Here is a 23215-nt window from a genome sequence, read left to right on the forward strand (position 1 = left end):
AGGGAAGGATGAGGACAGACCCACGTGACAGAAAGAGGGAAGCCGGGAACCGAGTCAGGGTGCTGGAGTCGCGCGTTTTCTGCCAGCGCACTGGGCGGTGGTGGGCATCGCGCCTCCACAGGCTCGGACGGGGTACAGGGTGAGCGGGACAGGCTTGTGCGCAGAGGGTCCCAGCGGGCCCGTCCCGCCCCGTCCTGCCCCTGTTGGGGAACAGCCATGCTAAGCGGCCAGCCCTGAGCCCTCAGACCCTCTTGCGGGGTTTTCTGTCCCGTGGACTCTGGTCAGAAGGCAGCAGCGGCACCGGGTCTTGACCTGGAGCACCAAGCTTGTCACTAAGGTTCAGGACGGAGAGAGCCCTGCTGCGCCACGGGGACACGCAAACCCAGGCCAACCTGTGTTTTCCAGGCTGAGCATCGGACCATGACGGCTTTCATCCTGGCTGTGATCGTGAACAGTTACAACACAGGACAGGTAAGTGTCGCAGCCCCCGGAGCTGCCCTGTTTGGGAGCGGGGATGCTGGTCTGAGCGGCTACTGAACCGGTCCCCCCAGAAGCGGTCACCACGGGACACGGGGCCCTTCCTTTCCCCAGCCGGCCGTCCGCAGGGCACGTTGAAGGTGGTGGGTTTGGAGCGAGGAAACCTGGGCAAATGTGGCGGTGTGAGAGTTTCCCCAGGGAACGGGCCTGTGACCGCGGCCGGCCCCTCCCCCTGCCCCGGGCCGCGGGTGAACACGGGTCGTGTGCCTTCTCGCAGGAAGCCTGCTTGCAGGGAAATCTGATCGCCATCTGCCTGGAGCAGCTCAACGACCCCCACCCGCTGCTGCGCCAGTGGGTGGCCATCTGCCTGGGGCGCATCTGGCAGAACTTTGACTCGGCCAGGTGGTGCGGCGTGAGGGACAGCGCGCACGAGAAGCTCTACAGCCTCCTCTCCGACCCCATCCCTGAGGTGAGCCCGCCGCGGCCCGTGCCCAGGCCAGCCGAGGCCAGGGTGCCGGCTTCCCGCCGGGCGCCGCACGTGAAGGAAGGGGCCGGGTGGGGGTCAGACCGCAGCCGCCCTCTGTGGCGTGACCGTGACCCGGCCCGGCCCGCAGGTGCGCTGCGCGGCGGTCTTCGCTCTCGGCACGTTTGTGGGCAACTCGGCGGAGAGGACCGACCACTCGACCACCATCGACCACAACGTGGCCATGATGCTGGCCCAGCTGATCAACGACGGGAGCCCCGTGGTCCGCAAGGTGCGTGGCCCCCGGGTCCGCAGGCAGCGGCAAAGCGCCTCGCGACCAGCGTCCCGCGGCGCTCAGGGATCGGAGCCCGTGGCCTCGGCCGCAGCTGTGAGCCCTCCGTCCCCAGGGGCGCACGTCCTTTAGAGAGCGGACCTTTGAATGTTTGTTTAATTCTCTGCACAATGCGTTTCTTCACCAGATACTCGTGTGTTTGCTTCATTTAAAGGCATTTAACAGGCTGCGCCTCCTGGCAGCTTGTAAAATAGGCTCCTTCCTGCCTGGGAGCATCACATACACACATCATGGCGACTAAAAGAGCAGTAGACACCCACAGACAGACGGAAAGGTTTGTGGAGTGTGTCCCCCTCCCCGCCCCCGTGTTTGTCAGCGGCGGAACGGAACACGGAACACGTTCGCGACGGGGCGGCTCTGACTTGTCTGCGCACGTGCGCGAATGCCTCGGGTTTCTGCCTGAGACCTCGCGCCTCTGTCGGAAGCTGGCCCGGCACAGCCCGAGGTCCCCCCCCACTCCCCGCCGGCGGAGGCGCCACCGGGTACCCGCACGGCGGCTGGTGGCCTGGAGAAGACTGTCCCCTCGGCACGGGCGGTCTTCCCGGGCATCGTGTGTCCACCCGGCACCCGGTGTGGCTGAGGTCGCGGAGCGGCAGGAGGGAGGCCGGGCGCCTTTCAGGACAGGGTGTGGCTTGGGGCTGTGTGCTCACGTGGACCCCCTGACTTTCTCGGGAGGGACGCAGTCTGGGCAAGCTTACTTCCGCCAGACCGGAGACACGGAAGGACGGGCTCCCTGAGACCCTGGCGGCGGGCCCTGTTTCGCTGCCCGCGCTCTCTCGATCGCAGGCACGCTTCCCGCAGCCCTGCCAGCCTCCTTGCTCCTGCAGCAGATCGCCTCCCCTTGGACACCGCTGACCAGAGTGGCAAATTAGTGGTTTCTTTCATTGTCCACTGAGATCCCTCCTAAAGAAGGAAAGCTTGCTTTCTTCTTTCCAGAAATCTGAAATGTGAAAAGGAACGTTAATAAAAATTAAAACAACGTCCCCGTCAGCTTCCAGTACCTGGAGACTGGCCGGCACGCACCTGGGACTGCCGTGTTCTCGAGCACGGCCCCAGTGTGGGCCCTGGGGTCCCGTTCCTGCCTGAAGTCCACTCAGTGTCCCTTTTTTCTGGATACGAGAATGCCCAGGTGTAGCCACGTCCCTCCCGAAGGTGCCTTGCTGACCGCCTTGCCTGGGGGGCTCCCCGCTGTGGCTGCGTCCCAGGGGCGTGGCTGCACATCAGAGCCCACCCCGCTAAGGAGGCAGGGGACTTGCCCCTCCGTCCTGGGCTCAGCATGCAGGCTGTGCGTCCGAGGCCTCGGAGCACAGAGTGGGAGACGAGCCTGCCTCCAAGGGGCAGACACGGGAAGCAGCAGTCATTCTAGAGCCCTCATTGACGAGCAGGGCCGCAGAGGGGGGCCCGGAGCTCTCTCTGGAGCGCGTCGGCGTGATGCCTGCCCTGCCTCGTCGGGGAAGAGGAGTCAGGAAGGCTTCCGGAGGTGGGAGCTCACCCCTGGGTTAGGAGGGCTGAGCAGCCAGGAGCCAGGGAGGTGAGGGCCAAGGAGAGCAGGTAGGGCGGGCGGAGTGTGTGCAAAGGCCCAGGGGTGTGAGGACCACGGTGTGCCCAGGGGCTGCCCGCCGTTCGGATGGCTGGAGCAGAAAGCAGGAGGGGCAGGGAGGGGGAGGGGAGGACGGTGGCTCGGCGCCCGGCCCTACGTGTCAGGAGCGCACCTGCTCTCACCGTGCTGAGTTCCTCATTCTTCCCGCAAGTGCTTGGGTGCTGGGTGAGGCCTGGGGTGGCTGCGCTCGACCCCGAGACAATGAGGCCGTGTCTGCTGTGGGAACGTGGGGCACAGAGGCTTGGGGAGGAGGGCAGCAGCTGCAGAGAGGACGCGGCCTGAGCGGGGTGGGCGGGGAAAGCCGCGCAGAGAGGTGCTGCCTGCTCAGAGACGGGACCCTGCAGCGTCGGCAGAACCGTGACGCCGCTGGCACTTGTCTCCTCCTCGTCCAGAGCCATATGGCAGGACCGTCGGGAGCTCGGGCCCAGCCTGCTGGTCTGGGAGACCCAGCTCCAGGGCCCTGAGGGTCCGGAGCACGGCTCAGGCTTGGGCATCGAGCTCCGCAAGCTCACCTGCCCCTTGCCGCCGCGGTCAGAGTCGCCGGCTCTGACCCGCAGCCGAGGCGCCGATGATAAGTGCAACCAGCTGCTGTCGTGCCCCTGTTTGGGGCAGAGGAGAGAAATGGGGACGTATGGTGGGATTTTCATGAAGTCGCACGTATTCAGTGTGGAAAAGATCACATGCGTTTACTTTGTATGGTGACAGTACCCTTTCCTAGACGAGGCGATGCGATGGCAGAGGGTGACTTACTCAGTGAGCTCACTTGATAACATCAGAGTCGGTAGGTTCACATCGGCCTCCCAAACCTCTGTGGACGTGAACTTGTCCGTGAAGTATCAAATCCAGGTGCCCAGCCCCCCGGAAGCCAGCTGCCCCCCCAGAAGGGCCAGGCGAGGGGCGGGGGTGGGTCACCGCCCAGCCACATCCTCACCCCCGGCTTCCCCGCCACCGTCCGCCTCCACAGCCGTGAGTCTCGTTTATTTGTACGTGGTGACCGTGGACCACGGAGGAGCAGTGTGATGTCCACCTGCCTTCCCGGCGTGTCTGACTCAGCGGCAGGCTGTCGGGTCCCTGGTGGACTTGGTGGGGCCGAGCTGCCCGGGAGGGCCTGAGGGTGGTCACGTCGGAGCAGACGCGCTCCCGCGAACACTGCCGTCTCGCCACGGTTATGGGGCCGCGCGCGAATCTCCAGGCCACCGGTGTCAGCCTGTCATGTGCCACTGGACGCACGCAGTGGGGGGCAGTCCTCAGGGGAGGAAACAAGGAGGTGGCCGCCAGAGCGCACGGGGGCCGCGGGGGGACGCCAGGAAGACGCGCAGTCTGACCTCCCGCGCAACCGAGGGAGAGCGTTAGCGGGTTCCCCTTGGGACAGTGCAGGAGCCCGGGCACGATGTCCCTGAGCCCTTCGTGAGGTGAGCCGCGTGATGGAGATGGTAACGTGTCTGAAGGGAAAGGCTTCGTTTAGTGGGTACTCGTTAAGCACCTGCTGTGTGCTGCGCCCTGGGTCCCCGGGCCTCGACGATCGGGCACGGAACTGAACCCACCTGAACAGCCTGCACTTGAAGGCGGGGTGGGCTGGAGGCTGGACAGACGCGGGTGTGACCTAGCAGGTGGCGGTCGTGCCCTGAGGGAGGTGAAGCGGGGTGAAGGTGGGGGGGCCTGGAGGCGAGCCCCGGGTGAAGGTGCCCGGGTGCCCAGCGAGGCATCCGAGCGGGAGGCCTGAAGGGATCGCGGGGTGAACTGGGGACGCTCGGGGACGGTGTCGAGTGCGCCGGCCCGGCGCGGGAGTGCTGGCTCCCTCAAGGGTCCGTGCTAGATGGCGGGGCGGAGAGCCGGGTGGGCAAGGCCTCGTTTCGCTGCGCGTGTGAGCAGAAGGCTGGAGGTCGGGAGGAAGGTGGGGCGGACCGCCGCCGCCGGCCGGAGGGGCTGGGGCGCTGATCTCCGCGTGCGGGCGTGCCTGTGGGGAACTGCTTCCAAAAGTCTAGGGCACAGCTGGGCTGCGCGTCCCGGCCGGAACTGCCCGCACGTTTGTGTTTTGTGGTCAGACGCGCTCCAGGAGCCCGTGGCCGGCAGCAGCCGCCTCACGCGTCCTCCGCCCCGGCAGGACGTACTTGAGCCACAGCCACCGGGCGGGGGCGGCCAGCTCGGTGTCTGGCCTTCGATGGCCTTCCCTGCGTCAGAGGGTCTGGGACCTGGCTGCGAGCTCCTGCTGCAGGGGCCACCGTGAGCTTTTCTCGCCCGACGTCAGAGCGGAGGGGAGAGTCTCTCCGCAGAAGGCACAGGCCGCGTGTTTGCTGGGAGGGGCCCGGCGGGTGACCCCTGCGTGGCTTGTTCTCCGTTGCACAGAGGCTGCGCTCCAGTTTGCGGGGTGGGGGGCGGGTGGCAGGGATGTAGGCACCGCAGATAAGGGCCAGATGGGGTGTCGGGCAGTGGGCGTGAGCAGGCTTGTGGGGGGCTCAGTGCAGTCCGACTCGGGCGGATCGGGTGGGAGGTGGGTCAGGGGTCCATAGTGCCGTGGGCGTGAACCGAGGAGTCCCTAGCGGGAGCTGACTGGGAAGGGTGGAGCCAGCACACCGTGGGCTGCCGAGTTCGGGGTCGCGGGAGCACTCAGGCCGAGACGCTTGGCCAGCACTCGAAAGGCCGGCCGGGAGCTTGAAGGGGGCGGGGGGGACACGGGTGTGGGTTTGGGAGCAGTGCACAAATTGACAGGAGGAGGCAAAGGACTTTGTGGGGTCCAGACAGGAGAGGGAGCACAGGAGAGAACAGGGGGCAGCCGCTAAGGGTCCCGGGCCGTGTGGAGCTGGGCACCTGTGCGGAAGGCCCGCGGCATGGGGGCACAGGGATTCCCTGCGAGCTGGGGGCCCCCAGGAGCTCACGCAGCAGAGGCCCCTGTGCTCCTTTCCTCAAGCGGTTGGGCCTAAGGATCCTGGAGAATTTCCCTGCCTCTCAGGGACCGGACACTAATTTTTCTTTGCAAGTTTTGCGTTTAACAAGAGGCGCGCTCCGGCCTGCCGGATGTGCTCTGCTTTACCGTGCCCGGAATTCAGATGGCTCACCCAGCGGCAGGGTCTGATCAACACGTACCTCAGCCTGGCTCCCGTGACCCGTCCGCCTTGCCCCTGGAGGGTGTCATTCACGCCTGTGTCCGTGCCCACGTCCGCGTCTCGAGACGCCGCCCACGCTGCCTGTCCAGGGCTCCTGCTGCCCTTGGACACTCGCGAGCGCGTCCCCGAAGGGCCAGTCCCTCCTGCCAACGCTGAGTGCAAAGTGTTTCAACCTCTGTTTCTTCTCTGGTGACTCGAGCGCTCGGCGTGAACTTTCAGCCTCACTGCCGTTCCGCAGTCCTCTGCCCGCCACCGGTAAGCGTCGTTGTCCTTGTCCCTCTCGGCAGGAACTGGTGGTGGCTCTGAGTCATCTTGTCGTCCAGTACGAAAGCAATTTCTGCACCGTGGCCTTGCAGTTCATGGAGGAGGAGAAGAATTACCCATTGCCTTCTCCAGCGACCACAGGTACGGCGGCATAATGCCTGAGCGGCCGGCCGGGGACCCCGGGGCAGGACCGTGGCAGGGCCCCATGACTCCCGCCATCCCAGCCACTTAGCAGAATGGAAAGGGCGGCAGGAGGGGCCACACTGACCCTCTGACTCTTCCTTTTTCCTACCATTTTTGGGAATCAAATTCATGGGAGTCTTGAAGGATAGCAAAACGCGTGCGGGGGGGGGCTCATGGAAAAGCACGTCACCTCCTCCCGTGATGAGCTGTTGGTTTCCTGTTCCGTGAGTCACGTTAGGCAGCTCCTGTTCTCCCATTTGTCCTTTTTGCTGGATTTATATTTCATCATATTGGGCTGCCCCCCTTCCCCCCCCACCACCACAAACGCAGCCTTTTCTGCAGGAAAGAGGCTCGTGATCAATAACAGAAGCGTTACTGCTTTTAGAACATCAGGGAAGGGAAATGAAAATGAACTTGCTCAGTGGAAACAGCTGGTGCCCTGGAGGAGGGCCCAGAGGCAGTGGAGGGGGGGGGGTCCTGCGGGGCGACCAGCCGCCACCCTGTCGTCGCCTGTAGGGCAGCGGCCCTTGGCTGAGTCACAGGGCGCCTGCTGCTGCCCTCAGGGCGGCCCCGTGGCCAGTGGTGCCCTGGATGTCTGGTGTCGGTCCTGGTCATGCCTCCCCTCCCCACCCGGCGTCCAGCCGACCCTGACACGTGTGTCAGAGGCCCTCACTGAGTGGCGGTAGCTCCTGTCACCTGCTGCTGTGGCCACTGGCCAAGGGGGCGCGATGTGCCCTGAGGCCCACCGCTGACTCCTTCTTCTTTCTCCCAGAGGGGGGGAGCTTGACCCCGGTGCGGGACAGCCCGTGCACCCCCAGACTCCGCTCCGTGAGCTCCTATGGAAACATTCGCGCCGTCACCACCGCCAGAAGCTTGAACAAATCTCTGCAGAACCTGAGCTTGACAGAAGAGTGTAAGATGCCGGAATTGGGCCCCTCGGCCGGGGCAGGGGTGGGTTTGGTTTTCTGAAACTTCCCGTGCGCGGGCGCCCCGTCCCTCTCTCTGCCGTGAGCCCGCGCCCGCTGTGCCATCGGCTGGCTGGCCAGCGGGGCCCGCACACCCGCAGGCAGCCTGGCACGGGTGCCCCTGCGGCCCACGTGCCCCTGGCCGCCAGGAGCCCGGGTCTCGCCGGGGGTGCGGGCGCGGCTAGAGGAGACCGGTGGGGCCGTGTGGGCGGCGCACGTCCCAGGAGCCCCAGCTGACCGCCCCCCCCCACCGCCCTCCGTGGCCAGCGGGCAGCTCGGTGGCCTTCTCCCCCGGAAATTTGAGCACCAGCAGCAGCGCCAGCAGCACCCTGGGCAGCCCCGAGAACGAGGAGTACATCCTGTCCTTCGAGACCATCGACAAGATGCGCCGAGTCAGCTCCTACTCCGCCCTCAACTCCCTCATCGGTGAGTGTGGCGCCTTGGCCCTCCTGTCTGCCCCCGCCCACCCCCGCGGCACCAGGGCTCGCCCCCGGTGCTCGCCAGATGGCGGACGCCAGGACCGTCTCGGCCGGAGAAGAAGGGTCAGCCGGGGTGTGGGGGTGAGCGGCGTGTGCTGGGCGGCCGGAAGTTTCCGTCACCTTCGCCGTGCTCTAACGATGGCCGACGGGCTGTTCTGGGCTCGTTGTGTGGGGAGGCTGCCAGAACCTTCCGTCTGCCGCCACGCCCAGCGCCACGGCCCATTCGCCGTCCCCTCGCTGATTTCACCCCGGGAGACATCTTGTCTGTCACGGCCAGGGCAGAGCAGGGGCCGCCACACCTCTACCAGGCAGAGTGACGGCCCCACCCACACCCCCCCCATCCCCACCCCCCCCCCCCCCCCCCCCCCCCCCCGCCAGAGGTCTTCCCTCCTCACGGGGTCGTGGGCATCCGCCTCGTTCCTCCTGTGCGACTGTCAGTCTTCGGGGCGCTGGCAGCAAGGGCCACACCTGCTTGGCGGGCCTCTCCCGCCCCTGCTGCGATGCCCAGGATGGTTTCCCAGGCCTTGGCTGGAGCTTTATTTCATGTCGAGAAACGCTTTACACGTAAAAACTTGGGGACATTAACATAACACCCCACCACGCGCGTTTCACTCCCGACTTAAGGAATCACAGACAGAGCTGCAGCCCCAGAGCCCGTCCACCCGTGTCCTGGCTCTTTTACTGTCCGCAAACCCCCAAAGCGCTCACGGCGCCTCGTACGGGCTCCAGATTACGTGTGGCCCGTGTCCTATGGCTCGCATCCTCGCGGGGTGGCTCCTGCCCGCTGCTTTCTGCCCCCTGTGCGCGCCGCTCTCCTCCTGCCCCTTTCGTCGGTCCACGGCGGCTGAATTACGCCTCCTCCGTCGGAGGCGGGCTCCACTCCGCGTCCCGGTCTCCAACCGCAGCACGAGCATTCGCGCTGTTCCTTCGCTTGTTACCTTCGCGCATCGTGTTTTCCTGAGATGTCCGTTTCAGGCACGCGTTCTCGTCTCTCCGGGAACGTCTGCAGAGTGCTCTCTTGACATTGTAGCCCCTGCTGTCTCCGCGGGAGCGTCCCCTTTTACTCCTACTGCTGCTTGTTTGCTTTTGCTTGTAGGGTTGATCCCGGAAACCCTACAAGACGTTTGTTAATTTCTTTAGTGTTTTCGAGTCCCAATTTGGGCTTTGTTGCTTTTTTTCATTATTGTGTCTTACTGTTTCGTTCCGGTAACTTCGTATCTTTATTCCCCTCTCTTTTCTTGAGCTTTACCGAGTTAGTTTTCGTTTCTGGAGCTGAGAAGAGAAATAGCCCGTGCACTTGCCGGGTTTCCTGCTTTCTGGCATCAGCATGTGCATCTGTGATTTCCTGTCTGCCCCTCGCCGGCCCCTCACGTGGGGCCGGGACTGCTCTCGTCGGCGGTTGGTTCTGAGTCGTCGGCTTATGTCCGTGGCGAGCCCAGCGCCCTCGCACTTGCACTGTCCGCGTCGCGTGATGACCGTGGCATTTCTGACTTTCCGCCATGATCCGAAAGGGGCAGGGCCGTGGCTCCTGTGTTGGCCACACGAGTCCACTCCTCTGCTAGAACAAGAGTCGGGTCGAGTCCACGTGGCTTCCCGTTGGGGCCCAGACGTGGCCACCGCGCCCCCCAGGTCGACAGGAGCCAGGAAGGGATCTATTTGCCGAACACACCCACCTACCACCAAGAACAGGGCTCAGAAATAACCGGCTTAAGCGGTCCGTCTCAACAGAAACAACATCGCAGATGTGTGCATCTGGGTTGTGCCCAGAAGGCGCGGGGTTGGCGCTTGGCAAGAACACAGGTTCTGGTAACTCACCAGCAAGACGTGTTCTGAGTGTCCCTTGCAGGGTGTTTGTCGTGGACCAGATCGTGGCCTTCAGTGGAATTAACGTTGTACGTAGTGACTAAGTTCCCGGTCTGGCCCCACAGGAGTCCTTTAAAACCTGGGTCTAAGCGAGTGAGTCTAAGCGAGTGTTTCTGTGTAAACCTATGGTGGAAGAACACGAGGTAACAGGGAAAGCTGAGAGGAACGGACCCGCGCGGAGCTGTGTTTCCGTCACTGCCTCTTCTCCGAGAGCCCGCGCGGCTCCTGTAAGCGCACCTGACCCACCAGCCGGGGGTGCGGGGGGCCTGGCCGCCGCGCACCGCCCCCCGCTCCCCACCGCCAGGGTCAGGGGCCGGCAGATGTTCTCTGCCCCAGACCAGACAGTGTCCACCTCCAGCGTGGCAGGTGGCACAGAAGTAGCCTGAGGTGTCACGTGGACAAGCAAGTCCGGCCACGTTCTAATAAAACCACTTGTGGGGGCGCCTGGGTGCCTCAGTCTGTTGGGTGTCTGACGCCCGATTTTGACTCCGGTCACGATCCCAGGGTCGTGGGATCCGGCCCTGCGTCGGGCTCTGTGCTGAGTGTGGAGCCCGCTTGGGATTCTCCTTCTCTCTCCAGCTGCCCCTCCCGCACACGTGTGCGGTTTCTCTGTCAAAAAAGAAAATTAATTAACATTTCTTTTGATTTTTAAAAAATTTAGCAACTGAAATTCAAATTTCAGAAAATAGTCACATCGCAAAGCATTATTGTTTTTTTCGATTTCTTTTCCAGCTGCTTAAAATGTACGGAAAGTATTTTTAGTTGGCAAGCCCCACAGAAACAAGCAGCCATCTGAACCGGCCGGGCCGTCATTAGCCCGGAGGGCACGCCCTTCCTGCCCCCGCGGTGTCCCCCGACGTCCCCGTGAGGTGAACGGGGAGGTCTCCTGCTCCTTCCCAGGACGTGGAGGTTCCTTCATTCAATAGGGTTTTCTAAGTGTGGGCGGCGTTTGGGGCTTCGGGAGCACAGCCCTGGAGGAAGTGACCGTAGAAACATCACGGACGTGGAAGCTGGTCTCCACCCTAGCCATCCCCACCGCCGTCCGCCTCAGTCGAGGGCACCGGGGTGGATCCAGGCGCCCCTGTGACTCCTCTTTGCCCCCCACCCCTGCACCCCAGCCCTAGGCGCCTGCAGAGCGTGTGCCCCTGTCCCCCCCCCCCCCCCCCCGCGCAGCCTCGCCACCCGGGCCAGCATCCCCCCGGCCCTGCGCTGGCTCCCGTAGAGCCCTCCCGACTGGTCCCCCTGTGCCCCCTGGTGCCTTCCTCGGGGTCTTGTCCTGACTGCATCCGGGTCCGGTGGTCACGCCGTGCAGCCCCGCCCGTGTTCTGAGGGCGTGAGCTCACACGCGTGGCCGGCCACCAGGAGGAGAAACGTTTGAAGCCGCCACACCTGGCTGCTGCGCCCGGTGGAAGTGAAGCCTGACGGACTGAAGTCCTGAGTCGCCAGGGGACCTTTGAGACCTTTTGTCAGAAGGTCTCCGTCGTCCACGGCAGGTCCCCCCGGGCAGGGTCTCGAAAACCGCGTGTGCCGGTGGAGGCCCCGGCGGGTTCAGGCCGCGGGGTTGTGGCCGCCTCCCTGGGCGAGCGCGGGCTTCGTGCTGCGTGTCTGAGACGCGCCTGGACGTGCCCCAGGCTGGGCTCCCACCCAGACGCGGCGCTGGGCCCTGAGGAGGAGCGTCATCTTGTCCTCCGCGCGCGGGCCTCGGCGGCGTGAGGGGCGAAGACCGGCATTTCACCGGAGGCCACGCCAGACGGAGAGGCCGGTACCTCCCGCCTCCGCCCTACCCCCGTCTGTCTCCCGGGAGCCGGCAGTCTCGTCACCCCTACCTGGCCACTCACAAAGTCGGACTCCTGCAGAAAGCCGAGTGTTATCTGTGCATCGTTCACGTCCTTGGAAACTCGACTGAGAAGTTCTTTTTTTTTTTTTTTTTTTTTAATTTTTTTTAACATTTATTTATTTTTGAGACAGAGAGAGACTGAGCATGAACGGGGGAGGGTCAGAGAGAGGGAGACACAGACTCTGAAACAGGCTCCGGGCTCTGAGCCGTCAGCACAGGGGCCCGACGCGGGGCTCGAACCCACGGACCGCGAGATCGTGACCTGAGCCGAAGTCGGCGCTCAACCGACTGAGCCACCCAGGCGCCCCTTGACTGAGAAGTTCTAAGCGAGCTGGAGTTGAGGGAGCCAGCTCGTGAATATTCCATGAGATAGCGCCCCGCCCACCGCGCACTCGGGAAGCGTCGGCCAGAGTCCCGCTGCCTGCGGCTCTCGCCCGCCTGAAGCCAGTTTCTTCTCGAATTTCAGCCAAGGACTGCAGTCTCTGGCCTCTCCCTGAATGTTGCAGAAGAGGTTTTCAAAACCATGGCAACCTGGGACGTCCCTTCATTCCCACCTGTCCCACAACGCCAGCCCCTCTGGGTCCCCTCCTACCCCTCACCCTGCCTGGTGGTCTCGCCTGCTGTGCCTCCTGTCTGCTGCCCCCCACTGGGAGGAGCTGACTCTGCCTGGGCCTCCCGCACCTGAACGGGGCCAGCCCGAAGGGCGTCGGGCTGCACTGGGAGCCAGTCCCCGTATCCCCTCACCTCTGGAAGCCCACGTGTCTCTGGCTCGCCAGCCGTCTGGCCTGACTCCCGCGCGGGGCCCCCGTCGGCCCCCCTGCCCCCAGGCCTGTCTCCCCGCATGCCGGGACCCCCCTCAGACCTTGCCAGCACGTCACAGACCGCCAGCCAGGCTTGTCCAGCGACAGCTTCACTCAGAAGCCTTCGGTCAACAAGCACCTGCTGTCAGCTCCCTACTCAGGGCCCTCCTCCCGCAGACACCCCCACCTTCGTCGTCAGCCCATCTCACCTCGCCCACCACCGTCCCCCCTCCCCAGGCTGGATGCTGGCCCCTGAGCGAGGCCCGGATAACCTTCCCTGGCCATTTCTGCGTGGCCCCTCCGACCCAGCAGTGCCTGGCCCTCCCTGCCGCCGACATTCTGCATCCCGTGGGGCGGGGGGTTCCCTGACCCACCAGGAGGGAAGTCGCCACCTTCATCACTCAGTTTCCACAAAGCTGCTGTCTCCTGCTCACGTGTGCCACTGGCGGCCGGGCCTGCCCTCCGTCCCCCTCCCACCCTGAGCCCCACCCCATCCAAGCGCCTGGAGGTGGGAGTGGGAAGGTCGGGAGAGACGCCTGCCTGGTGCGTGTGCAGACGTCAGGGGCCCCCCACGACACACAGAGATCCCCCGGGTCTCTGTCCCTGTCCCTGGGCCTCACCCACAACAGCCACTTCAGTCAGTCACGCTGCTGAGCTGAGCGCCAGCCCCCGGGGGTCAGGGCCACTGCCCTCGGGAAACAGGGGAGCCGAGGGACGCGGCTGAGACACGGGCACTGCCCACACCACCGGAGGAGGAGGCCCCTGGAGCAGAGCTGCCTTCCCCCCGGGCGCACAGCCACTTGTCCCCTGCGGCACCGTCACCGGCCCCGGAAGTGGCATCTTCCCCTCTCCCCTGGTCTCCCCACGGCCTCAAGGGGTCCTGACGGGAGGCCTTTGCAAGCCCCCAGCGGCCCAGGAGACCCCACAGCCTCGAGCTCTGAGCAGGAGGAGCAGAGGGACTGCGAGAAAGGAGAAAGAAAGGAGGAGCGGGTTGCTGCCAGAGGAACCTCACACGATCCCGGCGAAGGCTTTACAGCCCATTAGTTTGATTTCTTACCGCCGGGAAACGGCGGCGAGAAAGCGCACGGCGTTGTTTTTCCGATGCCACCGCATCAGTTATGATTTTACGGCCAGGATCCTTGATTAAAGGCCATCATTAAGTGTGTCGTGTAGGGACCCTGAGGAACATCGCTGACAGGATTATGCAGATGCGGTGGCCGCCTGGTCCGGGTGGTGCCGCGGCCTCTTCGGGGCCTGGACTGCTCAGGCCTCCCGCAGGGCAGGCCGAGGAGGGAGCGAGCGAGCCAGGGGCTCCTCAAGGGGCTCCGTCACCTGCGGGGGGGGGGGGGGAGGAGGGGGGGGCAGCGACCGGGGGAGGGGCGCGGCACAAAGGGGCGAGTGCAGAGGCCCCGGGTCTTGGGCGCCGGTTGCTGGACAGCCCAGGTGAGCTCTTAGGGCGTCAGAGTGAGCGACCCTGAGACCCGGCTTCACCCTGGGCTGCTCTCCGGGGACTTCTGGGATCCAGAGCTGGCCAGGAGCTCCGAGCAAATTTTCCTACCTCTTACGCCATTCAGCAAGTTGTGGCCGTTGCCCTGAAAAATAAATCTAAAGCCATTAGTTATGATCCTTTATTACTTTTAGTCTAGACATGAAAATAGGTTTCAGAGCTTGTGAGGAGGGAGTCGGGTGAGGGCCAGACACAGCGCCCTTTCTGAGCAGTTAACAGCCCGGAAGCCTCCCGGGCCCCGGAGGGCCTGCTGGGGCGTCCTGGGCGTCCGGGCTCCCGCGGGGGCTCCACCTCTGCGGGGCCCTCACAGCCTTCCGTGTGGCTGGCGGCAGGCTTGACGACGGGGCGGTCCGTGTGTCAGATCGCGTGGCGGCCAAACCCAGGGAGGAGGTGAGCGAACGTAGCACCTCTCTGTCCCAGGGTCAAGGTTTTCACTGGCAAACAGTGACCCATTCACTGTGGCCAAACACCCTGGCGAAAATTAGAACTTTTTTATTCTCTACCGAATCACAAACGGGGTTATGTCAGAGTCAAAATCTTCTGCAAGTAACGGCTTCTGAATTCCACGTTCCCTCTGTGCGTGGCTCGCCCCGCCTTTGGTGGCGCTGGCGTGGCGCAGCCGTGACCCTGGCGTGGGCACCTATGGAGCCACGCCTCCCGCCGCCTTCCCCGCCTTTGTGGAAATGGTGCACACATAGCACCGGGCGTGGCTTCTGCTGGTGGGTACTCCGCCACCACAGGAAGTAGGTTTTAGGAAATGTCCCCAGAGGCCCTGGCCGTCAACCTGGACGGCGGTCCCATGGCTGTGGACCCTGAGGGCCGAAGGTGTTTGCTGTGCTTCCGTCTCTGAATTAAACGCGCAGGGAAACCGCACGCATCTCCGTGTGCACCACTCGCCCTGACGCAAGCTCCCCTCCAAGCGAGAGTGTGTTCAGCTGACATCTCACCGATCCAAGTCCAGATCTGTACGGAACCCCAGTCCCCACGGGGGCCCCTGCCGGACTCCCCAGGGCCACAAAGCCTGTGTGAGCTGCCGCACACAGCAGGCCCCAGAGCTCGCACGTCCTTCCAAGCGAGCACACAAGGGACGCCACCTCCCCTTCTGGGCGACACAGCAGCACCTTCTGCACCCTGAGCTGCAGGGAGGCGGGGCTTCCTCCGTCCCTGTGGCCACGGGGTCACTGTCCCCACGACTGCGGGTGGGAAGAAGAGCCGCCTCTGCCTCCAGATGCCAGGCCGTGGGTTGTGCCGTGTGACCCTCCGCATCATCCATCAGCCTTTGATCTGAATGGTTGGGTGCAGGGGCGCCTGGGGGGCTAAGCCTCTGACTCTTGATTTCAGCTCGGGTCACAATCTCGCGGTCAGTGGGTTCGAGCCCGGCGTCGGGCTCCGTGCTGACAGCTCAGGGCCTGGAGCCTGCTTCGGATTCTGTATCTCCCTCTCTGTCTCTGCCCCTCCCCTGCTCATGCACTCGCTCACTCTCTCGCTCGCTCTCTCGCTCGCTCTCAAAAACAGATAAACATTAAAAGAAAAACTTGAATGCCTGGGTGCAGCCCATTCCGTGATGGAGGAACAACCGTCCTCTGGCAGCATTCGTGAGATTTGAAGTCCCTCACCAGTGCGGCAGGGGCTGCACCCGGAGCTGGCCGGGCAGGTGACCTGGGGTCTCGGCGTATCCGCGGGAGCAGGGCCGGTGCCGTGCCCAGCCCCCAGGTCCGCCCCAGCACCGAGCGAGGGTGCGGCATCCGCGCCCCCGCTCCCGGCCTTGGCTCACCCGCCTCCTCTCGGAAGGCTGCCTTTCCCCTTCCCTGCCTGGTGCCGACCGGGTTCCATGGTCTCTCCCCCCAGGGGTCTGCACCCGGCCCACCCGCCCTGCCCCCTCGGTCTCCAAGCCGCCCCACTGTCCTCTCTGGTTTGCGACGCAGGCCTCTGTCTCGCCACTTCCGCAAATGCTCCCTGTGTTCCCATCACCTCGGTGCCGGTCCGTCGTTTGCTCCGCCAACTTCCCGCCAGCGAGGCTCTTGCCAGGAGAGCCGCCCTGCCTCCCTTCCAAAGCCCACTGCGTGCCTCTTCCATGAAGGCTTCCGGGCTCACCTCCCAGCCCCACCCCTGACAGAAGGAATCGTCTGCCCGTTACTGGAGCTGCCACGGCAGCACAGTGTGGCGGACGCGGCATTGGCCCGAACGTCCGACGGGCGTGCGTTTGAATCCTTCGTCCTCTGGGCGTTCAGCCTCACTGCCCCTCTGTAATGCCCAGGGATGGCGCCTGTGGCTGAGACTGCGAGGGTCAAGTAGGACTGGGCGGACTCCTGGGTCAGGCCCTCCGTGACTTCCCTTTCCTCCGTGTCTGTGACGCACCCCGTCCGCGTCAACATCCTGCCTCATCCACCATGGCGTCCAGACGGGACCTGAAGTGTGGAACACACGCAGCAAATGTGGTGGCTGCCTGGGGAGGACCTGGAGGGCTCAGGTCACGTCACACACACGCTTTGTGATTTCCTGGGAACTCAGGTCGGTGCCACGTGTGGTGTGTAGACAAGAGAGTCAGTGTGTCACAGCCCAGAGCACTCCCTGAACGCGGCACTCCCATCCGACACACGCAGCTCACGTAGACCGTGATGGCTCCCTAGAAACCCAGGTGTGAGATTGAACGGTCCTCGGGAGCTAGATAGTGCTGTCCAGTCGGCCAGGGCTTCGAGGAAGGCCAGCCTTTCCTAACTCACCTTTCCTGCTAGGAATACCCAGCCTCAGAAGATGAAATCGCGCCATCAAGCCTAGTTACCAGCTGGGACCCCTGAGTGTCTGGGCCCCTAACCAGACGACAAGAATGAGGCTCCGTAGCCCCAGCTCTGGAAAGCGCCCGTTCCTGGCAGCAGCTAGGTCTCCAGGAGCCGGCCAAGCACACCAGCCACCGCTATCCGTTGCTAAAACACCCCCTCTCTCTCTCCTAGGAGTCTCCTTCAACAGTGTTTACACTCAGATTTGGAGAGTGTTGCTGCATCTGGCTGCGGATCCCTATCCAGACGTTTCCGACTTGGCCATGAAGGTGCTCAACAGCATTGCCTACAAGGTACGTGCGACGGCGTTCCCAGCAAAGCTCCCGAGTGCCTGGTCCCCCATCGCGGATATTCATGCCGGGAACCCCAGGCGGTTAGAGAGACTTTGGACAAGCGCCTCACGGTGTACCCGACCTCTGTTTGTGTGCAGCTTCAGTCGGGGCACGGCCCTGCCTCCACTCAGCCGTGTCAGGGCGCCTGGAAGTTAGGTACGGGCTCCCGCTCGTTACCCTCGTGATCCTATCCACGTCTGTGTGGTCTGTAGTGATGTCCCCTTTCATTCCCGGTACCCGTGGTCACACTCACGACCGCTCGGGCTGAAGGAAACCTCACGGGACCAGCTCCTGGTTTTGTCCCTATTTGTCTGTTGCTTTTTATTTCCCATTTTACTGACAGCTCTTTTCATCCTCATTACCCTCTTCCTTCTGCTTACCCTGAGTCTAACTTGCTCTTCAGATTCCAGTTTCTTAAGACAGAAGCTGAGGTCATCACCTTTGCCTGAAAGCTTGTGACGCACAGAGGTGTCTCGAGGCCTTGTTTTGTCTCTGAGGTGTAGGCCGGCCTCCCGGCCACGGCCAGCGCAGCCAGGGCCAGCACGGTCATCAGGTGCTCCAGTCACTCCCCGCCCCCTTGGTTATTTTGGTCATGATGAAACCGGTATTCTATATAAGTTCATTTTGTAGTGGCTTTTATGTATTTAACCTTATCGAAAATCAACCTGAACTGTTTAAAAGTACGTCAATGCCTAATCTTGAAATTTCACAACTATAAACTCATCACGGTAGACCTGAGCTCAGATGGTCAGAGACGTTCCTCTGAGGGACGTCTCAGGCGTGCGTAAAGCACGGAACCCGTGTCTCCGTGTCCTTTCGGGTTACGTGTGAGGTGCGTGGCTGCGAGCTAGAAGTGCCTCTTCAGCCCACTTGAGGTAATTAAACATCGTGTGTGCGATCGCTCCTACCCGGCAAAGCCACACCAGCAGGTTACAACAACCGAGACAGCCTCTCGAGGCTTTAGAACAGCGCTCCCTGACACAGCCTTAGAAGTGGCTTGTGGCTTTCTGCCTGTCGTGCTGATCTCGACAGACACACACACATCCCAGTGTGCACACGGTGGGCACACCCAGAGGGCAGAGATTGGAGTGGGTTCCTCTAGAGTCCATACTTCCTGAAGCCTTGTACTGGTGTGACACAGCCTGTGTGAGTGACAGTGTGTCTGTGTGTGTCTTGTATGTGTGTGTCTGTGTGTAAACGTATACAGGTGTGTGTCTGTGTGTGTGTGTTTTCAAGAGTAAACATTTGCCACTGAAGGCTTTGGAAGCATAAACATTAAGGAAATATTTTCTTGCCCTCAATTTAATTTTAAAAATGGCTTACTTTCTACTCTAGCAACTAACGAGGGGATTACATTTCAGTTCACAGAGAAATGGGCCTATTTTTGATATTTAACTGTGACACCAAATTTTTATTCATCAGAGTCAAAACAGCCTTATTACTCCGGAATACCCCATAGAATTCCGTATTCAAATATAGAAATTGCTGGCAGCTCGGGAACTCACATAGCTCGAGAACTGTGGCCTAATTTCAAGTATTTATATCCCCTGTCCACACAGGCTTGGGGTTTGCGTTTTGCTTCTAGTTTTTATTATGGAAAATTTCAAACCACGGAGAGAGATACAAAGAACAGCATGACGACCTCAGGAACCACGATGGCCCCGACAGCCTCCCTGGCGGCCACTCCTGCCATCTGTGCTTTGGGGACAACACTTAGAAGGAAATTTCACGCGACAGGTGTTCAGATGTCAGGGTCGCGTGCACTGATTATCACTACTTTTAGTATTTATGAGAAAACCCGTACTCACGTAAACTCACCTAGAGATAGTCCCCCAGCGTCCCGACACCCAAGGAGCCCAAGTGTCGGCCGCCACCACGTCTGCGGGGGGCCGCGTGCAGCCAGGTGTGATGGAGATCACAAGCCAGCGTGTGAGGTTCGAGGCCAAACAGTTTCCTTATAAACCAAAGGCCTAAGTGACCAAGAAACAAAGTGAAGGTTGAGATCCCCGAAAACCAAATTCGAAAAAGTTCCACGGAAACTGATTAAATCCTGGCTCCATGCTGATAACGTCGGTTTCTTTTAAAGCCCTATCCCCATTCAGGGACCCTCTCCTCCCAGTTAGCACCTCACTTAGCGCCCGGGGAGCTGCCGCGCTCGCCCCAAACCCGCGTTCACCCAGCGAGGGTGCAGTGAGCCCAGAGCACAGCACCTTTGCGTCCGCCTCTCTGTGGGCTCTGTGGATGCCCACGGAAGCATTTTCATTTCTTCTCACTCGGGTCGAAAGGGCCTCCTTCTCCCAGAGGCGGGGTCCTCCCGGGAGGACCCTCCGCTGCCCGCCCCCCACCCACCACCACCACACAGAGGAGCCTGTGTGCCAGTGCTGTGTGCCCCCCTCCGGGGCCTCCCCTGCCTCACCGCCTGCCGCCGCCTCCAGCAGGAGGGCCTCCCAGAATTGTCGGAAATCGGGGCAGTCCTAGCGAACCGTTAACGACCGAGAGGCATCTCCGTGTATAGTTCGCAACTTGTCACGCGCCTGTCCGTTCTCACCTCCCCGCAGACCCAGAGGTGACGGCGTCATCACCCAGAGTTGCGTAGCTTACAGAAGTAGACGCCGCCCCCTCTGAGAGTCACAGGCCCTGCCGGGCCAGATGCAGAAACGGCCCCAGGAGAGCTGGTCCCCTTGGAGATCAGACTCCGTGGCTCTGGGGTGGCCGCTGGGCCTGTGCTCTGGGCCCTCGTGAACACCCTGCCAGCAGGTAGAGGGTGGCTCTCCGGGCCCATGGGCCCTGGTCAAACGCCACCAGCCTTCAGCCCACTACCCGTCCCCTAGCTGGTGTGCAGAGTTGGGCTCCCTGCGGGCCCTGCCGTGGCGAGTAAACACAGTTTACTGAGAAGCAAAGTGGAAATATTTACGTCTCCTTCCTTCCTCCCTGTCCTCACTACTCTCTGTTGCCGCTGCTCCAAAATGCACAGACCCTGGAAAGGGGGCAGGTGAGACCCCCCCCCCCGGCCTCGGCCGTGCTGGCTTCGCTTCCTGGGGGGCCAAGGACCGCGGCTTCCCCGACGGCCATCGGCAGCCACGGGGCAGTGCCTCACTGTCCCCGTTGCTGTGGCAAATGAGCAGTACCCGGGACTCAGCGCTCCAGAAGGGCAATTCATGTTGTCTGTCTAGGACGCGCAGTTTACAGAAAACTTTTCTCTTAGATCAGCAGAACCCCGCGCCTTGATAGGTGTCTTCTCAGTGGCCCAGCAGCCGGCGGGCTTTGCATCATACTTAGCCCCGGGACAGTCACCTCGGGACAGTCCTGGGGATCCAGATTCTCGACACGCGGTTAACAGTACAATCCTGCAGTCATGCACTCGCCCGGGAAGGAGCAGCAGACGCCTGGGCTGGAGTCCCAGACCCTGACTCTGATCCCGTCGGGAAATCCACCGTCCGCGTCCCCCGTGCTGCTCTAGGGTACCTCTCTCCGCACCGGATCCGACTTCCCGCGCCCTCGCAAAGTGACGTGTTCCAGGCAAAGAACCAGAGAGTAAAGAGAACTTCCCAGGAGCTGGAAAAGGGGGCGGGGGGTGGGGGGAACGGGTCGCTGCCGTCCAGGCTCCTGCTGCAGACGCCCCTGTTAGCTGCACAGGGCAGGGAGCAAATGTGTCCCCGCGAACCACGTCTGTGTTTGCGTCGGGCCAAGAGAAGACGCCTGAGGGGCGAATTCGGCTTATAACAAAGTAAAGCAGGCCGGGCTCCCAGAGCTTTACCCGCAGCCGTGACCATCCCCCTTCCCTGCTGCCCTTGCTCGTCTGGGCCCCGCCACCTGCCCAGGGAGTGGCTTCAGGGCCGCGTCCCCGAGCAGAGAGCAACGTAGAATGCTGTCGGCGAGGACGGGCACAGGCGCGGGGTGGGCAGGGGGCTCACAGCTGGGCCCAGTCCTCAGTTCAGAGCCTCGAAAACGCTGCTGCCTCTCTGCTGACCTTCTCTGGCCGTGTGCTGTCTGTGAAACGGCTGCCGGGACCAGCGAGGGAAGGAGCCCCTCTGGCCCCGGGTCCGCCACCCTGCCCCACCCCCTGCCCCGTGTCCCCACCCCAAGTCTGCGGACAGGCGGGGTCCACTCGCCCGCCTCTGCTCACACTCACCCTTGCAGGCTCGCACCAAGTGTGAGACCAAGGCCGAGGCAACGCTTGTCGAACAGATGGGAGCCGTTGGGCTCGAGAAAGCTTCCTCGAAGCCTGAAGCCTTGTGATCGCCAGTGTGAAAGCTGCCGGCGTGCCCACTCCTCAGGATTTCTAAAACGGACTTGGAAAGAGAGCCGTGTGGCAGCCGCGGGTGTGAAGGGTGTGGGCGAGGGGCTGCAGATACCTCACCCCGGCCGCCCGGGCCCAGCAGAGGGAACAGAGCCCGGTCGGCAGAGACTCCCTAAGGGGCGGTGGGCAGCAAGCACGGGAGAGGCAGGGTGGGAGGGTCTCGGGGGACATGTGGGAAAGGGGGTGGGTTCTGCCGAAGTCTGAATTTCAGCCACAAAAGTGTTCTGTCTTTCCTGTCGCCTCTCCCATCTCTGGACGGTTTGAGGAGACTTGTGGAAGTTTGTAGCCTCTCAGCTCCGATCCTGTACTCTCCCCAGACCACGCCGGGGGGCGCTTGGGCCGCGCTTGGCTCTCGGGTTTTGATGGAGGCACAGGGAGCTGGCCAGGTCATTTAAATAGGAAGCAAAAGCAAGTTCACAAACAATATACTTTACATAATTAAAGAAATGTTTTTCTTAATGTTTTGTAAAGCTTGGTTACAGTTCAGTTTTCTTGTTATTCTTGTTTCAGAGTGGTAAATTATCAGGGAAGCATCGATATTCTGTAAATGAACAGTTTTTTGGTGGTTTAGTTTTCTGCAATTCTCTGCCTGTTGGCTGCACGTAGGAAGTACAGCGTCCTGACTGCTGAGGGAGGGGTCAGAACACCTGAGGGTCCCCTGAGCCCGGCTGCCCCGGAACGTCCCCCACGGACGTCGAGGTTGTTTCCCTGGGTGGCGGCCAACTTCGAGAGCCAGTCTGGCACCAGCCGCACTCAGGGGAGCCCAGACGGCTGCTTTAACTGCCTCCTGTCCCGAGTGCCACCGGGAGCCCTCTCCTGGGGGTGTCCAGAGCTGGCAGGGCCTGCCCAGCCACCCCGTGCCCCCAGAGCAGAACATCCAAGGAAGCACTTGGCGGACGGTGGGCTTGCGTCCGATGGGCGGGGACAGCCCCGTCTGCCTCCTGCCTCCCCGTCACGTGCACCCCCAGCAGCCGCCCGGTTTCCCCATCGACACAAAGCCCCACTTCAAAATATCGAAACTATTTCCCTCCTCAACAGTCGTCTCAAGCGGGCATGAATTGTCTGTGGTGAAACGTCAGATGTGCGCACGTCTGTGGAAGGACGTTGACAGCAGCCTGTCTTGTTTCCATCCACAAAGTGCCACAGAGCAGAGGCCAGGGCGGGCTGTGGGGGGCTGGAGCCTAGCGTTAACGCTGGCATAGTCTCGTGGCTGCGCTTCAGGCAGGGCCGACCCTGGGGCCCCGCTGGACCCCAGCAGATGACTTCTCAGAAAGCAAACGAACATGTTTTGTTTTTCGTTTTTAACATTTATTTATTTTTGAAACAAAGACAGAGCATGAACGGGGGAGGGTCAGAGAGAGGGAGACACAGAATCCGAAGCAGGCTCTAAGCGCTGAGCCGTCAGCACGGAGCCCGACGCGGGGCTCGAACCCACGAACCGCGAGATCATGACCTGAGCCCAAGTCGGACGCTCAACCGACGGAGCCACCCAGGCGCCCCAACAAACGAACATGGTTTTCTCTGCAGGGGGACACTGGGGAGGGGCTCCACCGGGGCCGTCCCACACGCGTGCTTGATTTCCTGGGCCAGGAGGCCCTTTGCGCGATCTTGAAGCCATCGAAAGCAGCCACCGCCCTGGGCTGCTGTCTCACGGCCGCAGAGGCCACCAGCAGCTGGCCGTCCACACCACTTGCCCCTTTGCTCTTTCAGGCCACAGTGAACGCCCGGCCCCAGCGTATCCTCACCACGTCCTCACTCACCCAGTCGGCGCCCGCCAGCCCCACCAACAAGGGCATCCACATCCACCAGGCGGGGTAAGTGGCCCGTGTCTGTCACGCGGGTCCCTTCTGCACCGCCTTCCTCTGCACGAGGTGCCACAGCAGGAACCGCCCGGGAGCCTGACTTGCGCAGC

The 23215-nt window shown here is 62.4% G+C and overlaps 1 protein-coding gene across 1 annotated transcript in view; it reads left to right on the forward strand.

The window, feature by feature from the left end:
* Positions 1-23215, forward strand: part of RPTOR (regulatory associated protein of MTOR complex 1) — a 332995-nt gene that overhangs the window by 272057 nt on the left and 37723 nt on the right. The window contains exons 15-22 of the mRNA XM_047093910.1: positions 406-471; positions 755-946; positions 1092-1232; positions 6284-6401; positions 7216-7356; positions 7676-7834; positions 16846-16964; positions 23014-23117. Coding sequence (XP_046949866.1) covers positions 406-471; positions 755-946; positions 1092-1232; positions 6284-6401; positions 7216-7356; positions 7676-7834; positions 16846-16964; positions 23014-23117 — 1040 coding nt within the window. The remainder of the gene's footprint in view (positions 1-405; positions 472-754; positions 947-1091; positions 1233-6283; positions 6402-7215; positions 7357-7675; positions 7835-16845; positions 16965-23013; positions 23118-23215) is intronic.

Source organism: Lynx rufus, unplaced genomic scaffold, assembly GCF_022079265.1.
Source record: "Lynx rufus isolate CCGP_SWC_20201006 ecotype Redwood Valley unplaced genomic scaffold, mLynRuf1.p SCAF_37, whole genome shotgun sequence".
Lineage (NCBI taxonomy): Eukaryota > Metazoa > Chordata > Mammalia > Carnivora > Felidae > Lynx > Lynx rufus.